This window comes from Pundamilia nyererei, unplaced genomic scaffold, assembly GCF_000239375.1.
Source record: "Pundamilia nyererei isolate P.nyererei 1_Seehausen unplaced genomic scaffold, PunNye1.0 scaffold00275, whole genome shotgun sequence".
In the NCBI taxonomy this organism is placed as follows: Eukaryota; Metazoa; Chordata; class Actinopteri; order Cichliformes; family Cichlidae; genus Pundamilia; species Pundamilia nyererei.
The window spans coordinates 205,335-232,512 of record NW_005187676.1 but is presented as its reverse complement, the minus strand read 5'-3'; the positions used below and the strand labels follow the sequence as shown (position 1 = coordinate 232,512).

General features: G+C 40.1%; 1 protein-coding gene across 1 annotated transcript in view; it reads left to right on the top strand.

Moving 5' to 3' along the window:
- poln (polymerase (DNA directed) nu) overlaps positions 1–27,178 on the top strand; it is a 65,725-nt gene that overhangs the window by 8,587 nt on the left and 29,960 nt on the right. The window contains exons 8-16 of the mRNA XM_005750490.1: positions 590–658; positions 740–800; positions 1,063–1,127; positions 5,106–5,189; positions 5,347–5,442; positions 7,287–7,343; positions 7,762–7,818; positions 10,192–10,257; positions 25,530–25,587. Of these exons, the coding sequence (XP_005750547.1) occupies positions 590–658; positions 740–800; positions 1,063–1,127; positions 5,106–5,189; positions 5,347–5,442; positions 7,287–7,343; positions 7,762–7,818; positions 10,192–10,257; positions 25,530–25,587 (613 nt within the window). The remainder of the gene's footprint in view (positions 1–589; positions 659–739; positions 801–1,062; positions 1,128–5,105; positions 5,190–5,346; positions 5,443–7,286; positions 7,344–7,761; positions 7,819–10,191; positions 10,258–25,529; positions 25,588–27,178) is intronic.

The window sequence follows — 27,178 nt, the reverse complement described above, 5'->3', positions numbered from 1 at the left end:
CTGTAGTACAGCACCTGTGTGTGTGTAACATAGAATAGGTCAATTCAGGACTCTGTGTGGACGTCCACGTGTCTCAGTTTTTTGTAACTCCATCTCGCAAGCAGACAAATCATGTTGAAAAGGGACATTAAGAATGAGTACGACGAGGGCACCTGCAAACAATTATAATCCTGTTCCTATCAAACTGAACAAAACTGCATCAAGGACGCTGGACCAGACTTCTGGCTATGGATTGTGGAAGGCTGATTAAGAGCCACAAAAGTGTGCGATTGCAGTGATTGCCTCAAGACGTTTGTGCCACGAAATGTCAGGTCTCGATATTTTTGCCCATTTCATTTTCACGTGAAAATTAAAAGGTCTGTTTTGTTAGATGTCGAATAGAAAAGAAGGTGATGCTAGTTATACTCTGACACCAAAGGATTTCAGCAGACAGTTGATGTTTTCATGTTTTTGGTGTTGTTTTTTTAACTGAAAAGATACTAATTTTAACTATAGAAGAAACCATGACTCACGAAGTACTTCTACACAACAAACCTGAATCATGTTCCTCCTCCCTTTTCTTTTTTCTCTCTTTTTGTGTCTCTCTCAGGTTTCTCAGATTATCTCAGGTCTCTGTTGGCTCTACAGGCTTAATATGAAGCTATGCTCTGAGCTACATGTAGGCAAATGCTCACATACAAACATGCATACACACACACACACACCAACAGATTACCTAACTGATAATTTGTGTGTCCAGAGCCAAGGGCTGTGGCAGCTCTACTCAGATATGGAGCTGAACATGATCCCTGTTCTGGCAGGTGAGCACTGCTTTACTTTTTTCCCTCCAGACACTCAGAATTGTTTTAAAATACAACGAAATCTTCTCACAGATTCTTCACCCCACACCCTGTGAGATTTATTGTGAAAAATATCCCTGAATAAACAGTAAAAGCATGTAATACTGGATGACAATTAATTTTTTTACTGGGCTCTTCCAGTTTTCTATATCCACAATAAAAATCTGTCAGCTGTTGAAAGATTTGCTGTTAATGAATCAATAAATTCTTTTTCTTGTTTCAGCCATGGAGAGCCACCGCATCCATGTTGACAAGGAGGCACTAAAGAGAACTTCAGACTTGCTGGGGGTAAGATGGCAAAAAAACTCTGTGGTAAACTGAATGGTTTGACTGGTAGATCTTAAACTTTCACAGAGTTATTAATAAATAAGAAAAAGATTTCTAGAAGAAAAATAACTACTGCCAGGAGTTATTGGCCTTTGCAGTAAATGTTAATCCCCAACCAGAATACATAAGTTACAGACTAATGCAAAACTGGACATGCAACAAAACCCATTGGGCCAATGCATTAGTTAACATTCATGATATATACTGTAGATATTCTGGTTTCTTTCTTATGTTTAAAGGCTGTTGTGTGATCATACCAAATACGATACTGTATGAAAGGCTTGAAAGTCACCCCGTATTTCTTTATGTTTTGCTTCCAAGGAGCCAGCCTGTCCGCTCATTTTTAAAGTGCTGTTGAGCAATAATACTGCAGGCTTTCTGAAGGTCTTTCAATTTTTTTAAAGTAGCTTTTTCACTCATTTTCAGTCAATTTTGTTTTCTTTAACCTGTTAAATCGTTCAAGCACAAAAGGACACCTAACTCAAGGGATGAACTAGTGTTGTGCCCATACAGAAAAGATAAATTAGCAAAGACCCAGTTTTAAACGTTTTCTTTAGGCATTTTGCTGATCTTCAAAGAGCTATTAGCTGAAAATTTGGAATATCTCAGCATGGTGTGCAGCGCCTCAAAAGACGTGTCAGGCCTAAAATGCTATCTACTTCAGACGAACAGTATGTGAAAGTTATGTTGTTAAGAAATAGGAAAAATCCAACAAAAACCTGACATAGGAACCTCGGGTCCTTCAGTTGATCCATCTACTGGAAGGGAACTCATAAGAAAAGGCTGAGGTATGTCAAATTACACAAGAGCTGAAAATCAATGGGAATCTAAATTGTCATTTTTTGGTTCATTTTATCCTCCATATTTATGAAAGAAGTCAGGAGTGAGGTACGAAAGTGAGCGTCTACAGACATCAGTGTGAACATTAAATAAATCTCTGCAACTTTTTCCTATTTTCCTAACAAAATATAAATAAATAAGTTCAAGACTTTCACACAGTATTTTAATACAGGCCAAGCTTAGTGTCTGGTTGACTGGGTCAGCTTGGATTTGTCCTGAGTCACTCTGAGTTGATTGTATTTTAGTCTGGCTGCTAAAGCATAGAGCTGTTGATAGATGCTGTATCAGCAGCGATGACAGTAGCAGGATATGAGAAACAGGACAGACCTCAGGGAGAAAAAAAGAAAAAACAAACAAAAAACATAAGACAAACGGAAAAATGGTATCTCGATTCCTTCTTCTGAGCAGATTTCATGAAGTGTGGGGTGGATGTCCTCTGGGGGCCTGTCCTGTTTACACAAAGAGTAAAAAACAGTTCTGGAGATGAAATCTGAGAACTGTCACGGATGCACAAAGATGTAGATGCAGATGGCATGGACAAACACACGCACAAAGAATACACAACATAGTCAGTTTAGTTTCAACTCACGAGTCTTGCAAACAGCAGCAGGGTTGTTGTTGTGGAGGCAGTCTTGATAGCTCTCTGTGTTACTATAAATAGGACGGATAGTCTGTCTCTTTCCTTTAAGAGGCTGTGCTGCAGGAAGAACGCCTCTGCAGAGACACGCACACACACGCGCTGAGGCACTCAAGTTTTTGAGGCTGTGGCAGAGTTGTGTGTAAATACATGTGTGTGCCTTTTTGTGAAATGTCTGCGTGTGCTGTCATGTGTGTCCAGACTGTTGTGCTGGATGTTGTTTTTATCTGAGCTGTCAAGTTCACCTGTTGAAAGACCAACCAGAAAATCCCTCCTGTCTGTCAGGCTTCATCTTTCAAAACATACTCACCTGCTCTTTTGTCTCAAATTGTGTTTGAGAACAGCTCAAGAGATCGCAGTGAAAAAACTGTACACACTGTCCACGGTCCTGAAGTTGTAACCATTTAAATTTAAGTGTAATAAAACTTCAATCCAAGGCCGGAGTATTTTCAGGATGCTCTCTTTACAAATACTGACAGTACCAAGATCCAGTTTTTGCCGTTGCAGCGTGTTTGTAAATCTGACCTTAAGACAGCTATGCATGAACAAATGTCTGCAAACCTCAATGAACTGAAGCAACACTGTAAAGAAGAGTGGGACAAAATTCCTCCACGATGATGTGACAAAACTGATGAAGCAATACAGAAAGTGATTACTGTAAGTTATTGCTGTTAAAGGTGGTTCTACAAACTACTGAGTCATGGCATTCATTTAGTTTTTCACAGGACTGTGTGAAGGTCAGCAGTTCTTTTGTGCCTGACATTGTCCTTTATTTTCAGAAGGGCCTCGTCTGACGGCACATTCCTCTCAGCAAAGGGACTGATTTGTCTCGATGCCGTCTATTTCTTCATTTCCATCAAAAAAGTCCACGTCTTGATCCACATGGTGTGAAGTGCAATAAAATATTGCCCTACAGAGCCCTGTGCCTTCTGTATGTGTGCCTTTGTGTGTCAAACAAAGTACTAAGGGGCTCCCATCCAATATTGATGAGGCAGTCTGGTGCCTGCTCTGGGCAAGAGAAAAGTGCATATTTTGGACTTTAGGTGCATGTCTGACAGCTCACCCCAATTTTTCTCCTTTCATTTTCTTTCTGTCCCTTCGTGTTAGTCTCTCGCCACACTGCTGTCCTTGATTTTGTGCCACAGTTGTTCCACTTCCCCCCACCTTTTTGTCAAGTCATGTCTCTGAACTCTCCTCCTTGTTCCAAATGCAATTTTGTGTTAAGGTCCAGCCCAAACATGTTCTCACCAGTTCATGAATAACCAGTGTTACTTCTCACATTTTCCCCCATGTACCCACACCAGTGTTTACTTCCCAGTTCAACTTTCTTTCAACTCTTCCAATTACCCATTTTTTCGTCCCATATTCCCAAATCCGTCACTCTGCTGCTCTTTCAGACTGTTGTCTCTCATTTCATCAACACATTTACCCCGATACACTCCGCCTCGTTTCCTCTCGTCTCCGTTTCTCTAACCTCATTCCCTGGTTTGTCTGTCAAGTGCTTTGTTCAGACTTGCAGTGAGCTGTGATGAGGGTGTCGTCCCCTTCATTAAAAAAACAGCTCAAAATCTTCACATTTAGCTTAAATATTGTATAAGAATGAATTTCACGCCTTTATGTCCTCATTTAAAACTTTCACGTTTATTTTTTTATCACAATCGCGTTCTTCTTGGGATTCATCCTCTTTGCATCTTCAAGTTATTTAATAGTGCTTCTATCTTTCAGTCCTTTCTTCTGTCTCTCCATTTTTTGGTCACTTGTTTGCCCCATTTCTGTAGCGTAGTTTCTGTTTTTCCCCCTCCTCTCTTTTTTGTGCCATTTGTTTTCCATCATTTCCTCTTTCTATGTTTCTTATGTTGCCCTGGCTTTCCTGCGGCACGGGTTTTTTCTAAAACAGGGGTGGGGAAATCCAGGCCTCAAGGTCCAGGGTCCTGCAGGTTTTAGACATCACATGTGTTTCCCATGGGACGGAAAGGTGTAGGAAGAAGGTACAGAGTGTAATAAATGACTTCCTGTTTCACATATACAGTCATGTCAAAAAGAAACTAAGTAACCCTCTAAGATTTAGTCATTTGTAAAACCATCTTTAGCAGCAATAACTTGAAGTAACCACTCATTATGTCAGCACGGGGCCATCACAGCACTTTGATTCTTTTCTTTTTCAGCCATTCTGTTGTAGTTTTGCTGCTGTGCTTGAGATCATTCTCCTGTTATCTGTCACACATATAGCCTCACGTTTGACTCTAGAATATTTGGTATACAGAGGAGTTCATGGTGAACTCAGTGACTGCCCCTCCACCACCGTGCATGACAGTTGGTTTTCACCAAGCGTGGTGTTCAAACATCTCCGCTTTGTTTTTGTCTATCCAAAGTATGTTGTTCTAGAGGTCTGTGAACTTTGCTGACCTGATCCGTGCTGCCACGTTCTGCTGTGGTTTTGTCTGTCTTTCCAACTCTGTCAGACTAAAATGAAGCAACTGGAGCAGGAAGCACACCGAGCAGCTGGACAAATATTTCTGTTGACCAGCAACACTCAGCTACGAACAGTACGTACCTTCATGTGTACATCTGGATACTGTGTGCAGTATATGGCTTTTCTGTGTCTGTGCGTGTGTATACCGTGCATATGCAAACGTTTGTATTCTTCTACGCTTTGCGTCTGCTTCATGTTTTGTGGATGTTGTGGATTTACAATGTTTGTAGATTCTGTTTGAGAAGCTGCGTCTTCATGAGCGCTGCGAAAACAAGAAGCTTCCCAAGACCATCGGCAAACAGCAGCAGTCAACATCCGAAGCTGCAGTATGACACACACGTGTATAGACACAGACAGATATTTCAGTTTGACCCTCAGTTCTCTGTGAATCCAAGAAATGTCTTTAGATTAGAGACAAAGATTTATTTTTTTCATGTTTAGATGTTTCCCCTCAAACTTCACTGCACAGTCACTGTTCTTAGTCACGTCTCTATCTCTGTACAAATATACATGAGTCAATCACAGCTGACGACCGAATCGCGGAATAGTTTCATCGGCTAAAGCGTCGTAAGCAGCGAGCCTCCTGATTATTAGCCCGACTTTTGTTTCATGTCAGTCTTTGGTTCATTTTACCCACATTTTCTGCCTATTTGAGCTTTTGCTATCTTTTAAATAGTTTTATATGTAACAGCCCTCTTATAAAATTCATCTGTTCCCAGCTTTTAGGGCTTTAATACGTGTACCTCCTTCTTGTATGACTTTAGAATTAAAAAGAAGGTGATATATATATTATGTCATTAAAAGCTCCTTAGTTATATATAGTAGCCCTAATCTGGCCTCCTGGTGGTAGTGTGCTAACTTAATGGTGAAAATGATGTAACCCTCCCAGGAGAGAAAGTCTAATGGATTGAATGTAGACTGTTAAGGAGCAGAAGATTGACAAGCACTCAGGTCTGACCAACTTGGTATGTGGCAAAACCACTTAACTCTAAAATTTGTATATCAAATCATGAAAACAAGAAATTGCGCTCTTAAATCAAAGGACCTAACTCTTGAATACCCACCAAGAAAACTGTACTAAAATACAGTGCGTGCCCAAACATATTCATGGCAGTGAATAGAGAAAAACATCTGAAATTACCACCAATAAAGATCAATGTGGACAATTTTATAGTAATTATTAGTATTTGGAGATCACAATTATTTGTTAATTTGAGTGAAAAAACATTTATATTGCACTTTGATGTAAATATAACACTGCATTCCTGCTATTGTCTACATGTTTGCATCAAAATAAAATTGTTCCTTCTTGTTCACATACAATCATCTTAAATCATCTAAATTTAAGCAATGTCATGATTTTACACTTTTCATACCCAGAGAACAAACAGCTGTCTTGTAAAGATTTATTTACAAGTGTGATAAAAGCAGCGATAGACTGTGGAAGAATGGACTACTGATTTAGAGAGTTGCAGCAACTGAAAAGGTTTGAAAAGGCTGAGGCATTACTGGTGAGTGCAGAGAGGCTGAGCTCGGGAGCAGGTCGGAGGCCCGGGGTGAGCAGCTGGGTATCAGTGGAGAGTGGGCAGACAGGCTAGTCACAGATAAGACTGAGAAATCCACTGGCAGTATTTGGGTGTGTGGGTGACAGAAGCTTCGGTCAAGGGAACACTGGCTGACTTTCCAAAAACAGGCAACATGCTTCAGGCGGGGAAACTGGGAGAAAAACAAAGACACAGGGTTAGAGGCAGGAACAGAGAAACAAACACTAGACTGAGTGAGCCAAGATACCACAATTGTGGACATAATGAACTGGCACATAACAACAGCCAGACCCTGTCCTTAAAAAACACAGCCACAATAAAGGGATTTACAAGAGGTGTGGAAGCAAGCTCGTGTAGGGCAGCACAGACCAGCTGAAGTCTGCATATGAAATAACAAAGCACAGAGGAACCTGCCCCAACCCTAACAAAACTTAGCACAAAATAATATGACTACTTATACACTGTACTGCATTCCTGTTAATTAAAACAGCTTTACAGAAAATTTTGTTCATGTGCATGTCCTAGAAGCAAAATATAAAGACTTTCAATCGATTTTCTTTTGTACCTGACACGAAAGGCACAAAAATGCAGCTTTTCAGTCTTTGTCTCCTTTCTTTTTGTTGCAGTTGCTGCAGCTTCAGGACCTGCACCCTCTGCCAAAAATAATCCTGGACTACAGGCAGGTCTGGCATGTTCATTATTATTATGAATCATCATTATTATGAAAAATGAATGAATGGGAAATTCACTTCTTGAGCAGGAGCCCCTAAAAAACTGGGCGGTCACTGTTGAGCTCTGTAGAAATCAGTTTCATTTTTGTCAGTCAGAAAGGATTATCCAGGTTATGTTCATTGGCCAAAATCACAAATCATTAAATAATGATTATACAGTTCCACTACCAGATGAGACAAGTGGGACTTCTCTAACCAATGGGTGTGTTGTTTTGACCTTATCTGTCTTTTATACTATGATGTTTTCTTCCCAAGTTATTAAATCTGTTCTTTTTAAGATGATCATTGTTTAGCTTTACCTTTTGGGGGTTACATAAGGTATAGAGATAAAGTGTTTTATTGTAACAAATAATTGCATTGTTGTTCACAGGTTCGCAAAATCAAATCTACTTTTATTGATGGGATTTTGTCGTGCATGATGAGCAAGGTGAGTCAACTCTGTTTATACACTATTTTGCTAAAAGTATTCAGTCACATCCAAATCATTGAATTCAGGTGTTCCAATCACGTCCGTGGCCACAGGTGTATACAGTCAAGCACCCAGGCGTGCAGACTGCTTCTGCAAACATTTGTGAAACAATGTTTGTTCCTAGGAGCTCAGTGAATTCCTAAGTGATATGATGCCACCTGTGCAACTCCAGGCCTGAAATTTCCTAGCTACTAAATATTCTACAGTCAGCTGTTAGTGGTATTATAACAAAGTGGAAGTCATTGGGAATGACAGCAACTCAGTCACAAAGCATTAGGCCACATAAAATCACAGGGCCAGGGATCAGCCCTGTGCTGAGGCACATTTTGCTCAGACGTGACCAACGTTCTGCAGAGTCTTACAGACCTCTAAGCTTCATATGGCCTTCAGATTAGCTCAAAAACAGTGCACAGAGAGCTTCATGGAACGGATTTCCATGGCCGAGCAGCTGCATCCAGGCCTTATTTTACCAATGTCTTCCTGCAAGAACAGTCAAAAATTCCCATAAGCACTCCTAAACCTTGTGGAAAGCCTTCCAAGAAGAGTTGAAGCTGCTATATCTGCAACAGGCAAAACCTTATGGGCTAGGAATGGGAAGTGACTCAATTTTATATGTGTGTGAAGGCAGACGAGCAAATATTTTTGGCAGTACATCCCAAAAAACTTGCTTCTTTTCAACGGGTCAAAGCGTTTTTAGTGGGAGAAGCATTTCATGACTCATCCAAGTTACTTTTTGGAATTTCCTTACATGGATGATTGAACATGCATCTTTTTGCAATACAAACTTTCTACAAAATGTATAAAAGGTAAATGTACTCAGTCCACTGGCACTCTTTTTTTCTTGATGTGGATTTTTTTAGACTTTTTTGTGAGACTGAAACAACAAAAACTCGAGAGTGAAACCAAAGGTTTAGAAGTTGCTGCAGGCTAGAAGGACTCCTGCAGCTCCCACAGCTTTTGTTTTCATTTGCTCACAGTTTGCTGCTGCGTCAGTGCACTAGAACAGTAATTTATGCTGCTGGACAAACCCGTGTTTTTCCTCTTCACCTTTTAAATTCAGCTGCCGGTGTGAATGTCACCATTTCTCTGAGGCTGTGACAAGATGTGGTTTCACAGCTCCTGAAACAGAGTCATCACAAGTGTGGATGAGCTCTGCTGTGCTGACTTATTAGTGAAATAGTGAAACATGTTGTCTGAGTTGGACTCTCGGAAGCTGTTGGTCTGTTTTATTGCCACTGCTGTATTCATTTGGCAGAAGAGAGATGTATCTCTGTGCCTGACTGTCCCTCCACATGGGCCTCTTTCAAGCCTTGTGCATGGGAGCAGCAGCTTGTGTTTGTCAATCTGTGCTTACTCAACCGTGCAAATGAGTCTGCCTGGTGTTCTCCAAAGCTTTTTGGCTTCGGATCATCGTGATTCATTTGGCGGCATTTTGGAAAAAAGCTGGCAACAACAAATGTATACAAATTTCTACTCAGTCATAACTTGAGTATTTGTGGTTTTATAAAATAGATTTCTGTAAAGTGTAAAATGTCACAACTACGTGGACCCTGTGGCTGACACCACAACATCGAATGACGTTTTATTCGCACTTACAATAAAAAAAGAAAGATTTAGGAAAACTAGAAAACACCACATCCGAAAAGAAGGCAAGAGTCAGAATGGAGCCACAGTTGAAAGAGTCAGATGCCAGAGTTGGATTAGACGTAGATATAAGGAGTAAAGAAATGAGGGAAGTAAAAAAGCCACATGAGGAACTAACCTTGAAAGTGAATGTGAATAAATTCTGACAGACAAACAATGAGGCACAAGCAGTGGAGATCAGTAAAAGTGAATGGGGGAAAACTAAGAATACTACAGAAGCCATACAGACAGAGAGACCATGAAATAGTAGCAAAGGTCTGCTGCGTGGGACCTTAGCTACTATATGCTGTAATTATCTTGTCGTCTAATTTATTAGGTTAATAGGTTTGACAGTGTGCAGATGTTTGGGTTACATAACTACACTGCAGTCTTGAGCACTATAGTGTTGTTTTTGTTGGTGCTGTTGATGTTTTGTCGTGCTTATTGCAGCAACATAACTGGCACCCTACTCTGCAAGCAGCTTGTTCAGATTGGGCATGGCACTGTTGAAGGCGTGTGGGTCCAAACACGGGATCAGAGTGATCAGGGCAATCAAGACCGCAGCTGTTGTTTTCAGGCTGTTTTTGGCTATATGGAAACATTAGTGATAACATAGCTGACTGAGATGTTCATGTGATAATGTGTTGAATTTACAGGTTCTCCCTGTTTTTAATTCATATTTGACTCCCTTTTGTCTCTTCATGTCAGAGCTACATTTCCTCTACGTGGCACCAGACCAGTGTTGTGACTGGGAGAATCTCTGCAAAACACCCAGTAAGTCAAACTTGCCTTGCATTCCTACCCATCTCTCCCAGCCTTCATTGCACTGGAATTAGTTGATACATCTTGGACTGTTAAAACACTGCAACAGGATTAAGCATCCTTGGAGGAGCTATCCATGGTTCTGAATTGGGAAAATTCAGCGCACTGAATTGGGAAAGTTTCTTTCTAAGAGTTCAAGGCACATGCATAGAATACCTAAAAGACCACATCAATGTGCATTAGTAGAAACAGAAACGCTGGATTATATCTATGAGAAATTAAAATTTGGCATTTTAATGACTTACAGCGCAAAATATTTTTACATTTTTATGGAGTGAGGAAAGCCTTTTTCAGAGCTTTTTGCTTAAAGTATTTAAACAGAAATAATATTTGAAAAATCTCACGAAAGATTTGTACACACACACAAATCTTCTGCTCGTGGATTTCTAAGATCCTAACAATCTTCTCCTTTTTGTGTTCTTTATAACTAAGCTTTCATTGGCTAGTTCTTTCTGGCTTTCTCCCTTGTCAGAGAAACTCCTTAAGGAAGCTGACTGCATAGTAATTACATGCTCAGTCGTGAATGCTGAGTTCTCATAGAAACAGATGTTTTGGGATTGTTGTGTAACAGCAAGCTGGAGGTTTCTATGAGCTGCGTTTTTTTATGAGGTGTAGCTGAGAGACAGCAGCTCAATGTTTAAAACATGAGTGTGAATAAAGGGGCGGGTGTTGGACGCCTGGCTGATAGGGAGCATGTTGAGTTAGAATGGCTTTACAGAGTCAGAGAAATAGTCCTGCTGAAATATTCATACATCCTGGAGCAAAGAGCAGGTGAGGCACAAAGAGGAAGACTTCATTCTAAGAAGACATTCGTTTTTTTGACAGAGTTGATAATTATCATTTTCTTGCTGTTATCCTCTATGGTATGAAAATTAGTTAGAAGCTATATATACCTCCCCTTTTTATCAGGCAGTCGTTGGCTTCAGTTGTCTTTGCAATATAATATTCTTGGTAGAGATATTAGAAATGTGGTCTGTGTAACTAGTAAATCAAATATGAGGCCTAGGGGCCAGAACCAATGCGTGAAATGGGCAGATTCTGTCCACTGAATGACTTTGCAAAGTGTGAAAACTGCAGCGAGTTCGTTAATTATTCAGATTTTTCATAAAATGCACTGGCATTCATTCTGTGGTGATGTCAGAGCTAATGAAAGTTAAAAGTGCTGGATCTGGATTTGTTGTTTGAATCATAAAAATGTTAAATACTTTATGCCGAGTGTGTGAAGTGTAATGACAGTAGACTCAATCAAGTAGAAAACAGATATAAATTGTTGATTTTCCGAATGTAAGCAGTAACATCTCAATAAAGCAACTGGTGTTGTTGATGTTTTTAAACTGACTTAAATTATTATGCAGTGGTTTTCCTGGCCTAATTCACTTGTCCTGTCAGTCCACAGAGCATTTTGCCCAGCCTCTTTCTTATTGCTGAATCATGAACTCTGACCTTTACTGAGACACGTGAAGCCTCTGGTTTTTTAATGTTGTTCTGGGTTCTTTTGTGGCCTCCCGGATGAGTCATCGATGTGCTCTTAGAGTTATTTCTGGAGGCCGGACACCCCTGGGAAACTTCACCACTGTTCCAAGTTTTCTCCATGTGTGTTCACTGGAGTCTCAAAGCCTTTGAAATGGTTTTGTAACCCTTTCCATACTGATAGACGTCAGTGACTTTGTTTCTCAAGTGTTTCTCTAGATCATGGTGTGATGCGTTGCTTTTTGAGCTCTTTTAGCCTGCTTCACTTTGTCAGACAGCTTCTCTTTAAGTGATTTCTCGATTCAGCAGGTCTGCCAGTATTCAGGCCTGAGTGTGTTTAGTGAAAGTGAACCCATCTTTCCAAAAAAAAAAAAAAAAGTGGTTAATCACAGTTAATTCACGATTTAACAAGAGGCACAAATTAGTTTTTCACACAGTACCAGGTGGGTTCGGATAACTTTTCTCTCTTAATCAATGCAATCACCATTTAAAAACAGCATTTTTTGATTTTTCAAGTTGTCTTTGTGTAATATTAACATTTTTTGATGATCTAAAACATGTACGTGTAATAAATATGCAAAACACCAGGAATTCAGGAAGAGAGCAAACGCCTTTTCACACCACTGTTTTGTTCAGTTTCAAAGCCTGTGGTAACCTCGCTAAAAAAAACTAAAGCCTAGTGTTTTAGGCAATTATCCAATTACAATGTAATTGGTACAAAAGTAAAGGGATACCCAGTCCTTTGTAAGATTGCACACAGATGGTGCTGAGGTCATAGATTAATGAAGAAAAACCTCAGAAAATTATAGTTGTCGCCCAGTACTCTTTGATACAGTTTTTTTATTGAATTGATTCTTTATATTTTTAAGTAAGATGCCACATTAAGGTGGCATTTTGAAATAACACACACACTATCAGTATTAACAGTGAAGGTAAACACCCTCTGTTTAATAGTTTGAGCCAAATGCACTCAGTGCTTTTTCTGTAATTGTAAAGCTTTATTTCTGTAAGCCTGAGAAGTTGGGCTGGGCCATATCGTACCGTTCACGGTAATACCGGTATAATGTTGGGCAACGATAAGAATGAAATATCACCATAGAATATGGGTCAAACGCGCATGCGCAGTGCCTTTGTTTTCATACGCACGTGGCGGAAAAACCATGGCGGCGATAAGAATGAGAAGGGCGAACGAGGATCATTGAATGAAACGGATGAACCAGAACTGGTTTGGCTTTCGTCCGTCAGATACACAACAAAGCACTATTTTTGGTAGAGCATGCTAGTGGGCTGTTGTTATTACCGTGTCTTTTGGAAAATACGGCACACTTTAAATCAACCCTTTGATTTCTCTTAAAATCGACAGTTCCCCTTACCTTATAATCCCGTGTGCTTTATGTATGAATTCTGGTTGTGTTTACTGACCTCGAAACGATTTTATGTACACGGCGCTCGAAAATCTGTCAAATGTTTTAGTACGATTTTGCTAAGCTACGAACCCGCACCACTTGATGGATTGTCGGAGCATTACGGCCATCGCAGGCAGGAGCCTTGCAGAGTGATACGTACTGTGCTTCAACATAAAATTACCGTATTGTGTGTATAACCTCTTTTTACGTTTTGTGGATATTATACATGGTTATGCTGAGGATATGTCGGCCCGTTTCCACTGGAAATGCCTTTTGGTTAAACTGCCAGCAAGGAATTTGCACTTAGACTGTTAAATTTTTATGTAGCTTTAATGCACATAAAAAACAGCTGCTTGTTTAAGTGAAAATACACTGATGGGGTTCTTTTGCACTAATAAAGTTGTGGAGTTGTAAAGTATTTTGTCTAGTGTCAATTATATCGTCAGTTATATCGTTATCGCAAATTTTCAAATGTATATCGTGATAAATATTTTTGGTCATATCGCCCTGCTCTACTGAGAAGCTGTGCTGATGGCTTTCTGTGATTAATTTAGCAGCATTTCTATGTACTGTTGAAAAGCATTTGAAAAGTCACATCATCAGTTTCAGTGGTTCATTATAAAAGCCAATTTGAAGGCTGCATATGATCGAATTGTGGGAATGAAAATAAACTTGACGCTATGACAATGAAATAATAAATATAAATAAAAATACCTGTAATAAATAATATTATAAAACAGACAACTGCAAAAAAGTACTTCGACTTCTGTCTCGGTATGGGGAGGTCGATAGCTCATTTCAACAATACTCAGCTGTCAGGCTCCGCTGGTTCTTCTCCTGTTAGATCCTCTCCAAGCCTCAAAGACACTGAACGTTTCTAATCTCACCGAGCAAATTGTGAGCGATGTGAGCTACACATTGAATTGATTGTGCTGCTACTAAATGATATATGTGACTGTGGGCGGCTGTGGTTTATCACTGCTCTGTTCCTGCTGTTACTCAGATGTGGGATTTGGATGAGCATCCTATTAAGCGTGTGAATGCTTGTGGTTTGTGCTGTGCGCCAGTGTGGTCTTTAGTGATTTTATTGTACTGTGATAGTAATTTGTTCCCAACAATAAATAATACAAGGCAATATGGATGTGCCCATGTTATGTGGAAGTTTAATGACCAAATGATTAAAGTACATGCCATGTATATTTACTCTTGTTTTCCTATTTCTATTGCTACAGAAATAGAGGTCATAGTGGCCTTTGCTTCATGTTGTCCTAGGTTTTTTTTTGCCATGTTTGCTTCCAAACTCTTATTGCCACAGCCAGTACATGCTAAAAATGCCCAAGGAATTGTTATGCCATGCTTTTCCCTCAGAATACTAGAAGAGTGAATTGTTTTAGTATATGTTTTCATGTTTATTAATGTTACAAAAAAGATAGTGTGCTCGCCTGTTTTTTTTCTATAACCATCATCCTGAATCCAACACTGTGGCTCTAAAAGCCTGACAGACACTAGCGATACTCATCTAACAGCCATGGACGGTGGGCACTTCCTCCTAGAGTGCAAAATTATCCACAACATCATAAAATAATTCACTTTGACCACTAAAGGGTGTAAAAGATGGATACAGCCAACGTGGAAGTGCTGGTATTCCTCTCTGATCAGTACCAGGGGGCAATACCTGTGGTTACAAACAAATGTTCTCTCTTGTAGAAGAGTATGAGAACATGGCCCTCTGCCCCGACCTCTGTAAACGCTTTTGTGATGACTTCATGGGTCATTCTAAATGTCAGAAATTTCACAGTTTTGCAGTTTTGATATACCAGTGGTACTTTTTTTTAAGCGAAAACACAGTTTCCACTGGAGCACACATTAGTAAAGCTGTTCCTAAGCTACAGTGATAAAAAAGACTCAGCTCAAGACTTCAGAAACTCATGGTGAAGTAACAATGGCTACCGCCATCTTTTATACTGTTTATGGTTTGACCCAATCACAGAAGCTTATAGCAAGATATACGCCAATCTTTGAGTAATACAATAACAGCGCAGTTCAAATAGGAAATATCAGTATATTATGGTAATTTTGCACGTCTTCTTTTGGCGACTCCCTTTAGGTGTCGTCACAGCATATCATCTGCCTCCATCTTACTCCATCCCTAGCACCCCCCTCTACATGTCCTCCTACATCCATGAATCCACTCTATGGTTTTCTTGTTGTCTGGAAGCTCCATCCTCAACATCCTTTGCCCAATATATCAACTATCCCTCCTCTGCACATGTCCAAACCATCTCCGCCCTGCTTCTCTTTGTCTCCAAACTGTTCAGCCTGAGCCGTCCCTCTTTCTTTCGATGGTAGACCCCAGGTATTTAAGCTCATCCATCTTCAGTACCTTTACTCATTGCGTCTTCACCTTTCCAATCGTCTCCTTCTCATTCATACATGTATTCTGTCTCATTTCTTGCTGATTTCCTCTTCTCTCCAGAGTATACCTCCACCTCTCCAGAATTGTTCTCACCTGCTCCCAGTGCCTGTGTACACGTCACGCTGATGGTTGAGATCAACTATCTTATGCTAGTTCCTCTAGCAATGCAGATCTAAATAGTCTGGGTAACCCTATTTGATGTTACACATAGAAATAGGTGCAGATATGAGTTGATATAAAATATCTTTTTCATCTTTCTTAAAATGTCAGGTAGTCTGTAGCAGAGCATGGTGATAAATTGTGCTGCTAGGTTTGAAATAAGAATCTTTCTCCATCCGAGAGCAAGAAGGAAGAAACTTCAACCCTCCAGAGTCAAACTTATTCTGGCATAATTTAAGTCAGCTCATTATTATTCTCATCATACTGGAGAGCAGAATGTGCTGGGCGTTAATTGAAGACTCGCTCAGTGATCATTAACACGTCACATCCCACTGCTTTTAGTGGAAAAAGGTTCAGCTTGTAGTTGGTGTTTAAGGTAGAAAAAGACGTTGCTCTGCCACTCTCCGCTCTGCACACACATACACGCACATATTCAAATGAGGAGCGTTGCAGAGGGGGTTTCGCTTTCATCTGTTGTGGGTTCAATCACAGTGAAGGCTGTCTGCAGTAACAAAGGGGCGCCTGAATGAAAGCAGGACAGCTATGAAACTGGTGCTGAGTTTAAAGCGCAGCGAGAAGTGAGTCTTGCTGGAGAGACAAGTTGGCTCGTCTGTTTTTATCTGCTGAAAGCAAAAATATGTTTGAGCCTCAGTGCTTCTCCCGTGTCTGTGCCATGTCTTTCCTTCTCTCATTTGTTATGACTCTCCTGGTCCCCTTCTTCCTGCTCCCTTGTTGTTTAAGTATGTTTTCTTTGTCATTTATACTCTCCAAGTGGCTCTTCTATCCACGTCTTTCTCTTTCTTGTTCTTGCTTTGCTTCTGTCTAACGCTCTTTCCCGCATGTACTCGTCCCCTTATATTAATAATTTTTAACATGGTGAAACCAAAGAAGACAAATCCCACCGCCTCCATCCCCTCCCTTACCCTTGGTCTTGCTGGTTTCAGCTCTAAGAGAGGAAACCATAGTTCTGATTGAATCTACTCTGCACTGTATCAGCTGTCCTTTTGTGTCCCCTCTTCTTTTTCAAAGCCTTTTATGGGTTTTTAAAATTTATACACTCGTGGCACCCACAAATGCATCAAACATGCTCACTTACTCATGCAGATCCAGGGCAAAAGAAAGATGTAAACACTCTGTTCTGCTTCCATTTTCTATTTTTTTCCCTGTTGTCTGCTCAGAGGCTTCAAAGTAACGGTTTCTTAAATTTTAAAGTTAACATTACTTTTTTTTCGCCCCCTAACAGATTGTGCACATTTACCTCCTCACATCATAACCTAATCAATCCAGTGTCTCGGGTACAATTATATGATGCAGTCTATCTCAGTCGAGATTGATGATTCATTAGAAAAGAGCTGCATTATTGATGTTGTGTATTTGGTGTTAAGACTGTGCAGCCGTGTCTGTTCCCATAGTGCCAACTAAGTTTCCTCCAGGGCTTGTCAAGCAGTTTAACCTTTGTTTAAGACCGCTCTGCATTCAGTCGTTAAGTGTTTTGCACAGGCAGCTCTCTCAAGGCTGAACCAGCACTTCACTGAAGTGTGCGTGATGTTCTTTGCTGACACCAGAGTGGTTGGAAACACAAAGCCAAACATGCAGGGATACGGTTTTTTTGCATATACTACTACACACCTCTATTATTTTATTTAACTTGAAATTACAGCAGGCAGTATTGCAACCCATCCTCTTCTTTGTCTTTGTCTCTGTCTGTGCATTTAGTTAACCAACAAAAAGAGGTACCAGCAAATCATCAAACTTTGACTCCATAAAAGACTGATGGTGCATTTCCGTCACCGCACCGGGCAGGCAGACGGTATAAACACCCAAGTTTGTGAAAGCAATAACTGGGACAACGTGATGTAGGATTATGATAATGATATAGTAGGTGTATCTACCAACAATCTTGGACGAGTTTGAGTCTCAGTGACCTCGATCTCAGAGGTCAAGTTTTCTGAAAATCTTGTGAATGTGATAACTGAAGGAAGTCACCTAAAATGTTCTAATCGACATCATACGTACGTGTGTGTGCTCAAATTTTATGGAGCTTGTCAATCATCAGGGGAACTGCCAACAGTGCTCTCATCTCAGGCTGTCAGGCACTGCCATTCTGTCTGATGCCACTGATGTCTCCGAATAATGTACTAAGTAACCTTTGCCATCAGTGCCTTCACACAACAACCAGAGGCAGGATAAATCGGCAGTCTGTCAGCCTGGGGACTCCTTTCACTTTCTGGTTAGGCGCGCTGCATTTTGAACTTTTTTAAGCTCATTTATTTTGTCTTCATCGTGGTTTGGTTTGGTTCAGATAAAGGTTGTGAACTAGGTGAAAATACACCAGTGTTTTCTGTTGTAGACTTGATTCTGGTTTATTTAATATTCTGAGTTTAATTGTTACAGTTTTGATCTATGTTTGTATTCCCAGGTTTGTTATCTAGCCTTAGGCTTTCTGTCCTCATTCCCGCTCCTCCTGTGTCTAGCATCCTGCAGCAGTAGCTCTCTTTGAAGTCGGTCTTGTCTCCATGTTAATTTGTCTGTTTCCCGCTCATGTTTCTGTGTGGCCTGTCCTGTCTGGTAAGTCCTGTCTCTCGCTCTCTCACCCTTGTTCTGTCTTATGTAATCCTACTTACGGTTTATTAGCAAGAATGACCAGCTCTCACTAGGCCAGTATCAGAGAATCTAGGATTGGCAGAAGCCCAAGGTATAAGCATAAATAATCTGTGTGTGTCTCGCTCCCTCTGTTCCCTGTATTTAGTCAGTCTTCCTCTAAATGTGTTGTACTGTTTTACTTTGATAGTCTCCTGTGTTCAGCAGGTTCTGATTCGGTTCCCTGTCTCGTTACTTAGACTATGTTCAGCTGTGTTCCCACCTGTGGTCTGTTCCCTTTTTGTCTTGTGTATTTAATGTCTGCGTGATCTCCCTCAATGTTTGTGTTCTGCCAGTCTGTCTGTTAAGTTTAGTTTCTAGTATTTTCCGATTTTTAGTTTCTTGAGTTTAGATTTCATCTCAGTGAGTCTTGCATTTTGGGTCCATTCCTGCCTGCCTCACACAGCCATTAAGACACCTCATCGTTGATCCTACATATTGAAAAGCAGCACTGTAAAAACGACTGAGACATCAAGGAAAAAAGAAAATTTGGAGATTCCAGCAACGCCAGTAAACGCCTGGAAATTAGAACAGACTGGGAGAGTAGCATGGCTTCACATGATTTTACTTGTAAACTCGCAGTCTAAGAGAAATAAACTTTATTTACCCCTCTGTCCATCACCTCAGTATCCAGTGGATGGGTCTTATTTTTAGGAGTTTGCTTTTCTCCTCATGTTGAGCAGATGGATTCTGGTGAATGTGTATTTGTTGCAGTGTCACTGTGTCTCAGCATGTTTGTGCTCGCACGTAGCAGGCATGTGTGCGCACAAACACGCCTGCATATTTTAATGTGTGCGCGTGTTCTGCAGTGATTCATGACATCGCTACTGTGTGATTAAATTGCCCCACACGAGCGTGATTCAGTCGTCCCCATCTGTTTAACAAGGCACCGCTCCTCTGAGACTCGCACTCTGGCTCGCTGTGGGCCAGATTTATGTGCATGGAAGTGCAGGGCAAAATTTTTAGTGAACCCTTCATTCAATTTGCACCCACAATCTGTGTTGTTAGTGCCAGGCCACTCATAGAAGTCGAAATCACTTCAGTTTGAGCTGATCACTTAAAAATCACATGCTTGTTATGTAGTAAATTACTGCATTAACCTGATACAAAGGAATATATGGTATAACATACACAGAGCTGTAATTTATGAACCTATTTTGTTTAAAGATAAATTAAAGTGGGAAATTACAGAAGCCAGAATTAGGTGTTAAGGTCCAATTAACCAATAAGAAGACACTTTAAAGGATTTCTCATACATGATTCTGATCAGTTTTTTTGTGTGAATACTGAAGTTACTCTGGTATGAACCAGTTCTACTCCTAAAAGTGTGGCCTGAATGTCTAGATTCAATAAATCACTTGGATTGATTCTTGTAGCCAATCAGCTATATGTCGGGGTTTCTGATGTAGCTAGGCTGTCCAGTTGGTGGATATCTGATGTGTGAATTATTCCATGAATAAATGCAGATAAACATAAAAAACTATTTAAAACTTGGTTATCATTAGGCATAACTTAAGACTAGATTTTGGTAAATACATTCCCTCTGGTTTACCACAGGGATTATTTATCTGCCTGTTACTGGAACCTGCTGAAACATGATTGGTCAATAGAACAAAATACCCTCCCAAAAATTTCCCTTTTATTAGGCCTAAAATCCATATTGCGGTATAATTTGAAGCATGTGCGGTAACGATATATATCCTGATATATTATTTTCTTCTATATATGTATATATAGGTCAAAATGACTGAACATACTCGCATACCAGATACATTGCAGAAGAATGAACACACTTCAAAAAAGATGCCATTTTAAGAACATTTATTGTGCAAAACTTTTTTTGGACATTTCAGTTCGGCTAAAATGTTTGCAGCCAGGTACCTCGTAACATGGATCGAGTGTCTTAATCATATTCTTAAAGCTGCTTTGCTCCACTGTTTGCAGCTGCTGCCATGCAAACAGGCACAGCTTGATGACATCATCAACATGGCTATCGTGGTAGGACGGTATAGTCAAAATCTCTCGTTGGTTTGTTTACTTTTAGAGGTTTAACTAAGCCATCATTATTATATTTCAGGCACATTTAGTTTAATAACACAGTTCAGCTGTGCTAACAGATGCTTTAGCTACCAGTGTCATTGTGTGGTCCCTTCAGGGATCCATGCAGACTCCAGTGAAGGACCAATAGGGGCCACTTTCAACTTCATACTCATATACCCATTCCAGTTTAAGACATGAGGAGGAAGTGACTGTAAGTGGCTCAATCATAGTCAATGAGCCCAGGAGGGAAAACACAGCAAAGCGTGTTGGTCTGTTTGGGAGTTGATAGTACAGATTTATTTCCTACAAGTGTGTATATGCGTGTGTGAGACCAACAAACCAGAATATTTAATGTGTGTGTTGTAGGTGTGCAGCAGTAGTATGTGTCAGTTCTGTATAATTCACACACAGTGATGTGATGAGGAAAGGAACCGACACAGCCACTTTTTAACACAGCCCTTCCTGTGCCAACGCTAATGTGTCTCCGCTGTGTTTGTGTGTCTGTGCATTTAAATGTACATACATGAGCTTGTTGTTGTATACCTGTTGTGGCTGTGCTGCTGCACGCCTGTGCTTCAGCTATGAATTATAAACAATCTGAAGGCAGAATACATCAGAAGGAAGGTGCGAGAGCGCGCCCTCTCAGTCTGACTCCTACAGCGTCTGCTAATGAACTGCATCTCCATCCCTCGTGACACAGTAAGGGTGATAATGACTTAGACCACATGCAGAGCAGGTGTGTGTCTGTATTCACATTCTAAGTTATATTTAAGTAGCCAGATGCAGTGAAAGCTTTTCTCCATTAGGTGATGCCATCAGCGGGAGTTGCTCTCCCATCAAGTCGAATACAGAGCAACATTTCTTCATCCTGTCGTAAAATGTTTAATCAATTTCTTTGGCACACATGAATGTACTTAGGTAATTGCAGCATCTGTGTTTAATAACAGGTGCATTGTTATTTATACGTTATGATTATGTTACGTGTTTCAAGCGTAACTGTGCATAAACCATGTAAGTGTGTGTGTGTATTGATGGATGATATGTACTGACCAGAGCTGGGGAAGGTGACTGTCTATAAATACGTTTGAGGATCTCTGCCAAACTGTACAGTCAGCAGTGAGCAGACGAAGCTGACCTGGACTCTTTTATATTTTACAATTTCTCATTCATGCGCTCTCTTCAGCTGCAGTGACGCATGTACTATAGCCTTCCTGCACCTCGGCTCTGAAATTCTTTGATTCTCTCTGTCTCTGTTCGTCTTTTTCTCTTTTATCTGCCTTTTATCTCCTGATCTCCGCCCCGCTCTTTTTCCTGCCTTTTCTATCTCTTTGATTTTCTCTTTTGTCTTTGCTTTCTTCTGTTTTTCTATCACCTCTTTAACAGGCTCAGTTTTAACTTGCTCTTCAAGACCATCCAGTCGATTTGATTGTAAAAAAAAGCAGCATTTCTTTTGACAAAATGACAACAGCGAGAAAAGCTGTTATCGATAAATGTGACACAACAGGTGCGAATTATCAAGGATGGCTGTGGCTCAGGAGATAGAGCCAGTCATCCACCAGTCAGAAGGGCGGCGTTTTGATCTTTAACTCCTCTACTGTGGTTGTTAAAGTGTCCTTGGGCAAGATTTTGAACCCTAGATTATCCCCGAAGCATCCATTGGAGCATTTGTGTGTGTTTGATGTTAGAAAAGCTCTTCAAAGCATAGAATAAAGTGACAGAATAAAGTAGAAAAGCAGCCTTTACATTTACATTCATATGGAAATCTTCTCTGTCTGTTTGCTGTCTTTATGAGGTGTTGCACTAACAGAAAAAATAAGAAAAACTCTAAGTGCACCTTAGAAAAAAACTAGCATCTCCACTAGTTTCTGTAATTTGTATTGTGTGTGTGTGTGTGTTTGTGTGTGTGTGATTTATGCTGCCATCACGGTACTATGCAATAGTGTCTGATGGGAAAGCTGAGCAGTCATACCTGACACACTGCATGTCACATCAGGACAATGTACCCACATAGCAGACACATGTTTCTAATTACTTGCACCTTTTCCCATTCACTCCAACACGAATACACACTCCAGGTCACGTATCTCGTAGCGTTTGTGTGTGTGTGTGTGTGTGTGTGTGTGTGTGTGTGTGTGTGTGTGTGTGTGTGTGTGTGTGTGTGTGTGTCACTGGTGTCTGCCCAGCTTCTAATGTATTCTTTCCACTGCCCACTCTCTGGCACTGCAGTCCTCCCCCCATCTCTCTCCTTACCTCTACTAAATAATTAATTAGTGGCATGAGCAGGCAGCAGTTTCTTTCTCTGTGTTTAACATTTGCACACGCTCATTACAGGGTCAAATCGAACACTGACTCTGACCATGACCGGAAACATGCGTTTGCTTCAGTTAGTGTGTGTTTTACTTTGCGTGCCTCCTCCATGTTAACCTATCTTGTGTGTGAATGTTTTTATGTGCTTCTGTGCAATGAGTCCTGCTCGTCCTTGATAATAACCTTTAACATCCAAGCACCCTACTTGTACACACGCACACACACCCAGACCCTGTGCTGTTTGTGCAGGTATATTTCAAAGGGTGAGTACAGTGGGATTAACAGGGATTAAAAAGGCAGTGCTGAGTCTGAACCTGCTTTTTTACTCCCTCCATTAAACTATATGTATGCATGCTGGGGAAATCATCCTGTCCTGTTTCATCCTTCTTCAGGCTAAAAAAAACCCTCCTCTGTATGTGTAATTTTGTGTGTGTGTGTGTGTGTGTGTATTGACGGTGTCTTATGTTAGTCAGTGGGCGGATGCAGGGTGGGCTAAGAGCCCAGTGATAATCAGGCTCTTCCTCTTTTAAAATGTGTCTCTGAAAACTTCTGTAGTGTTGGCAGGTGAGTCAAGTTGGCGTTCAGCTTTTTTGTTATCTTAGCCAAACAAAGCAGCCAGCAGTATATAAATGCTACGCAGGATTTCTGCAAGTCATCAAATTATAGGAATAAAAATGAGGTGGTGCAGAGAAGGACAAGGACACTCAAGGACTCGCCTGCATTCACTGCAATATCAGGCTCCTGGTGCAGCTTTCCATCCTGCCCAACCATAAAGTTACAAATTTATATTTTAGTTATTTACAACAAGTTGCTTAATTTTTTGTGTTTTGTTGGTGCAGGTTAGGCGTCCTGGAAGCAAATCTAGGTTTAACCCTCTGAGGTCAAAGTCATCATATGTGCAAACCCCTAATCCTACTCCACAATCTAGGAGAGCAGCACCAAGTATTGCTAGCAAATGCAGTATTAAAGTAAAGCAAAAACCTAAAGTCCAAATGTATATTGAGATGATCTAAAATATAACATGTAAGTATGATTCAGATTTTGGTTATGTATTGTTTTACATGGTTAAACGCTGTAATTTTCACATCATAAAATCTCTAAAAAGCTTGTGTTTCATTTACAAAATGATGTGTAGTTAGCATAAGCATGGTTATTTTGTTGGCTTCAATCTTGTTTTATGGCACAAAACTCACATTAATCAAACTGTTAATAAAATCCACATAACTGCACTGTTGGGATTAAAACTGCTATGTTGTTTGAAGTTCACGTTTTTGATACAAGTCAGCGAGCCTGTGATTTGTACGTGCTGTCCCGTCTATTGAGACCAGAAGGTTAAACACTACATTAACCAGACAGCAGGACATGCAGCACATGAATATTATGCAAATGTTTTTAGAAATGTCATCAAATGTAACTTCCAGACACCACTTTTCTTGTTACTGGTTTATTTAATAAATTACAACATCTCAGGCCATCTGACCTTCATCAGGTTAATTGCTCAACTTTTCTCCACTGCAGCATCTAAAAAATGTCAACATTTAGTTGGAGGGCTAATGAAAACAGTCAGCCAGTCACATTAACATCATTGTGAGTGTGACATTAATCCTTACATCCATATAACTTTAAACTCTCCAAATTCAGAACACATATCAGGCTTAGTCTTTAACAACACGGTGTCAACAGGATGCAAAAGTAACCCTTGTTTGAGAAGCAAAGCAGAGAAGCTACATGTAACCCTAACCCTATAAAGACATCTGCAACCATGAATTTCCTGAAGTAAAGCATCCGTTAAAGGTGTGGGTATATTTGAAGTCTGAGAAACCAAGCCTAGGCTATACATTTTTTTTTACAACAAGCATTTGTCACAGAAAAAAAGTCCCAAGGACCCAAATACACAGCAAAAGTTTAGAGTAAAAGTAAAAGCAAGAATTATTGATACTGATGCCCACAGTTCAGAAAAAGTAACTGTAGATGAACAAAAAGCTGTAAAATTCAAAACACATAGAGGTAATAAACATGGAAAGTCATAACAGATGACGCAAATGATAGCGAGATAAAGACAAAGAATAAAGCAGGACTGTTTATACACTGAAGACAAATAGAAGAGTCTAAATTAGGGGCAAGCAAAACGCAGGTGAAGCTAATCAAGACAACCAACCAGGAAGTAAAACCAAGAACAAGAAACAACCTACCGTACAAGATTACACATACTACATGCAGTCAAAGACGACACATGGCAAACATGGCAGAAAACTGGAACACTAAAGCATAAAAACAACAATTAAATCAAAGCCAAAATCAAACCATTACCAGTTGGAAAGTATAACTGGCAAAATATAACCTAACAAAATATGCTCCCAGTTAGCTTTGTGGAAAATGTAGGATCCAATTTCATAGTAGCTCAATCTAAACTTGAAACTAAAAGTCTGGGAATCTTTTTGGAAGTCTGCTACTTTGATTTGGACTCTTTTTACTCTTCCTTTAAACACTTTGAAAGGAGGATTTCTGACATACTCCATAAAAACACATAACATCAAAAGTACTGCAGACTAAAGACACTACTTGTCTACCTTGTGTCTTCTTTGTAGCTTTAATTAGCATGCTCCAAGTGTCTGTAGATGTACTGTGCACTCTGACCTTTCCTTCATAGGTATAGTTAGATCATCTTATTCAGGGTTCTTCAGAGAATAACTTAGAGGAACAGGGAGACCCGGAATAATGAGACACTGTTACAGGTCTAGAGTTAACTCCATCTGACTTACACAATATGTCTTCTCCTAAACTAGAACTTCCAGGCCCTGCCAAGGCAGCCACTGCAAATCACCAAGAAGCAGTACATCCAAGGTATGCCACACACACACACACACACACACACACACACGCGCACACACACGCACACACACACACACACTTATTATAATAGAGAGAGAGAGCAAAAAGCCCTCCCACACACCTCAGAGAGTGACAATGATGCATTGGAAGTGCAGTGCAAGTGTATGTTAGAGAGTGAGGAGGACCTCCTTTGGAGCATGCAGAATAAGCTGGAACAAGTTGGAAAAAAAACAAACCCAAAGGACGATAAAGCAGCAGCAGCAAAGGCCTTCTTACCAAACTGTGTCAAATGTGTTTCCTACATGTTTGTGTACTACCCCCCTGCTGTAGCCTCTTCTTGTTTTGCTTGTTAGTTCAGGACTGCAGCTGTAGCACACTTCTGATTTCAGCCTGTGGATAATTAAAAATGCAGTTTGTTGCATTTAATTATAATAATAATCAGTTTTATGGACGTACAGCTCAGAAGTTTACATCCATTCATCGTGGGCATGAATGTCGCGGTAAATTGGGGTTTTTAATGATTTCTTTGAACTGCTCTTTTCCAGGGTGGAACGATAGTACCAGATACAACTTAAATGACTTTTAAAAAGAGTTGGGTGCACAAGTTTAAATTTATTTTGGATTTTCAGATAGCCGCATAGGGTGAAAAGAATATATACAAGCTCAAATTTATGCATACATTCTACACGGACATCTCATTAAATATCCTCTCCACGCCCACCAGACACTTTAGGTAGCCATCAAGAAGCTTCTGGCTTGATTCTGATTGGATATTTTTCACATCTCACATAAAACTTTTCTCCAGAAGGTGTTTGGGTTGTAGCTGTAGCTTGAAGGTATACCTTTGACCCTGTGGGAATTAGAGAAAATCTAAATAAATTCAAACTTGTGCACCAAGTCATTAAAGTTGTATGCTGTGCAATCATTCCACCCTGGGAAAAGAGCACTTCCAAGAAGTCATTAAAAACCCAAACGTAACATGACATTCATGCCAATGATGGGTGTTTGTGTAATTCTGCACATAACTGTGTCTTATAGTACCAAGATCCTCAAATGAACATACCACAATGTGAAATATTTTTCCTTCTTAGAGCGCATTTTCATTAAAACATCTCTGGATGCATTATTAAGGTTGCATTTATTACTAAAATACAAACTTGGGTTTGTATAGTGTATCATACACAGAAAACCAGTCTATCTCCGTTCTGCATGTGGTGTTGCTTTCATGATCCATATGAACACAAGCATCCACTTGGCAGTTTTAGACCTGATTATTTTTCCAGTAAGTGTTCTTGTCAGGCTTTCTCCAAGCTTTAATTACTGTGATTTTCCCTTGCTGCACACTATAATATTTGGTAAATACTTTCAAACTGCCAGCATGAAAACAGCAGGAGTCTTCAGTTTACATGAAAGTTTTTTGACAACTCTACAGGAAAATTACTCTATGACAGAATTTGGCTATGATGGTAAACTTGAATTGGATTGAATTTTGAATTGATATACCTTTATTAGTTCTACAAGGGGAAATTTCATAAGGCTGCCGACCTATTGCACGCAATGGCGGCGCCATCTTACCATCAGACCATACATACATTACACAAAA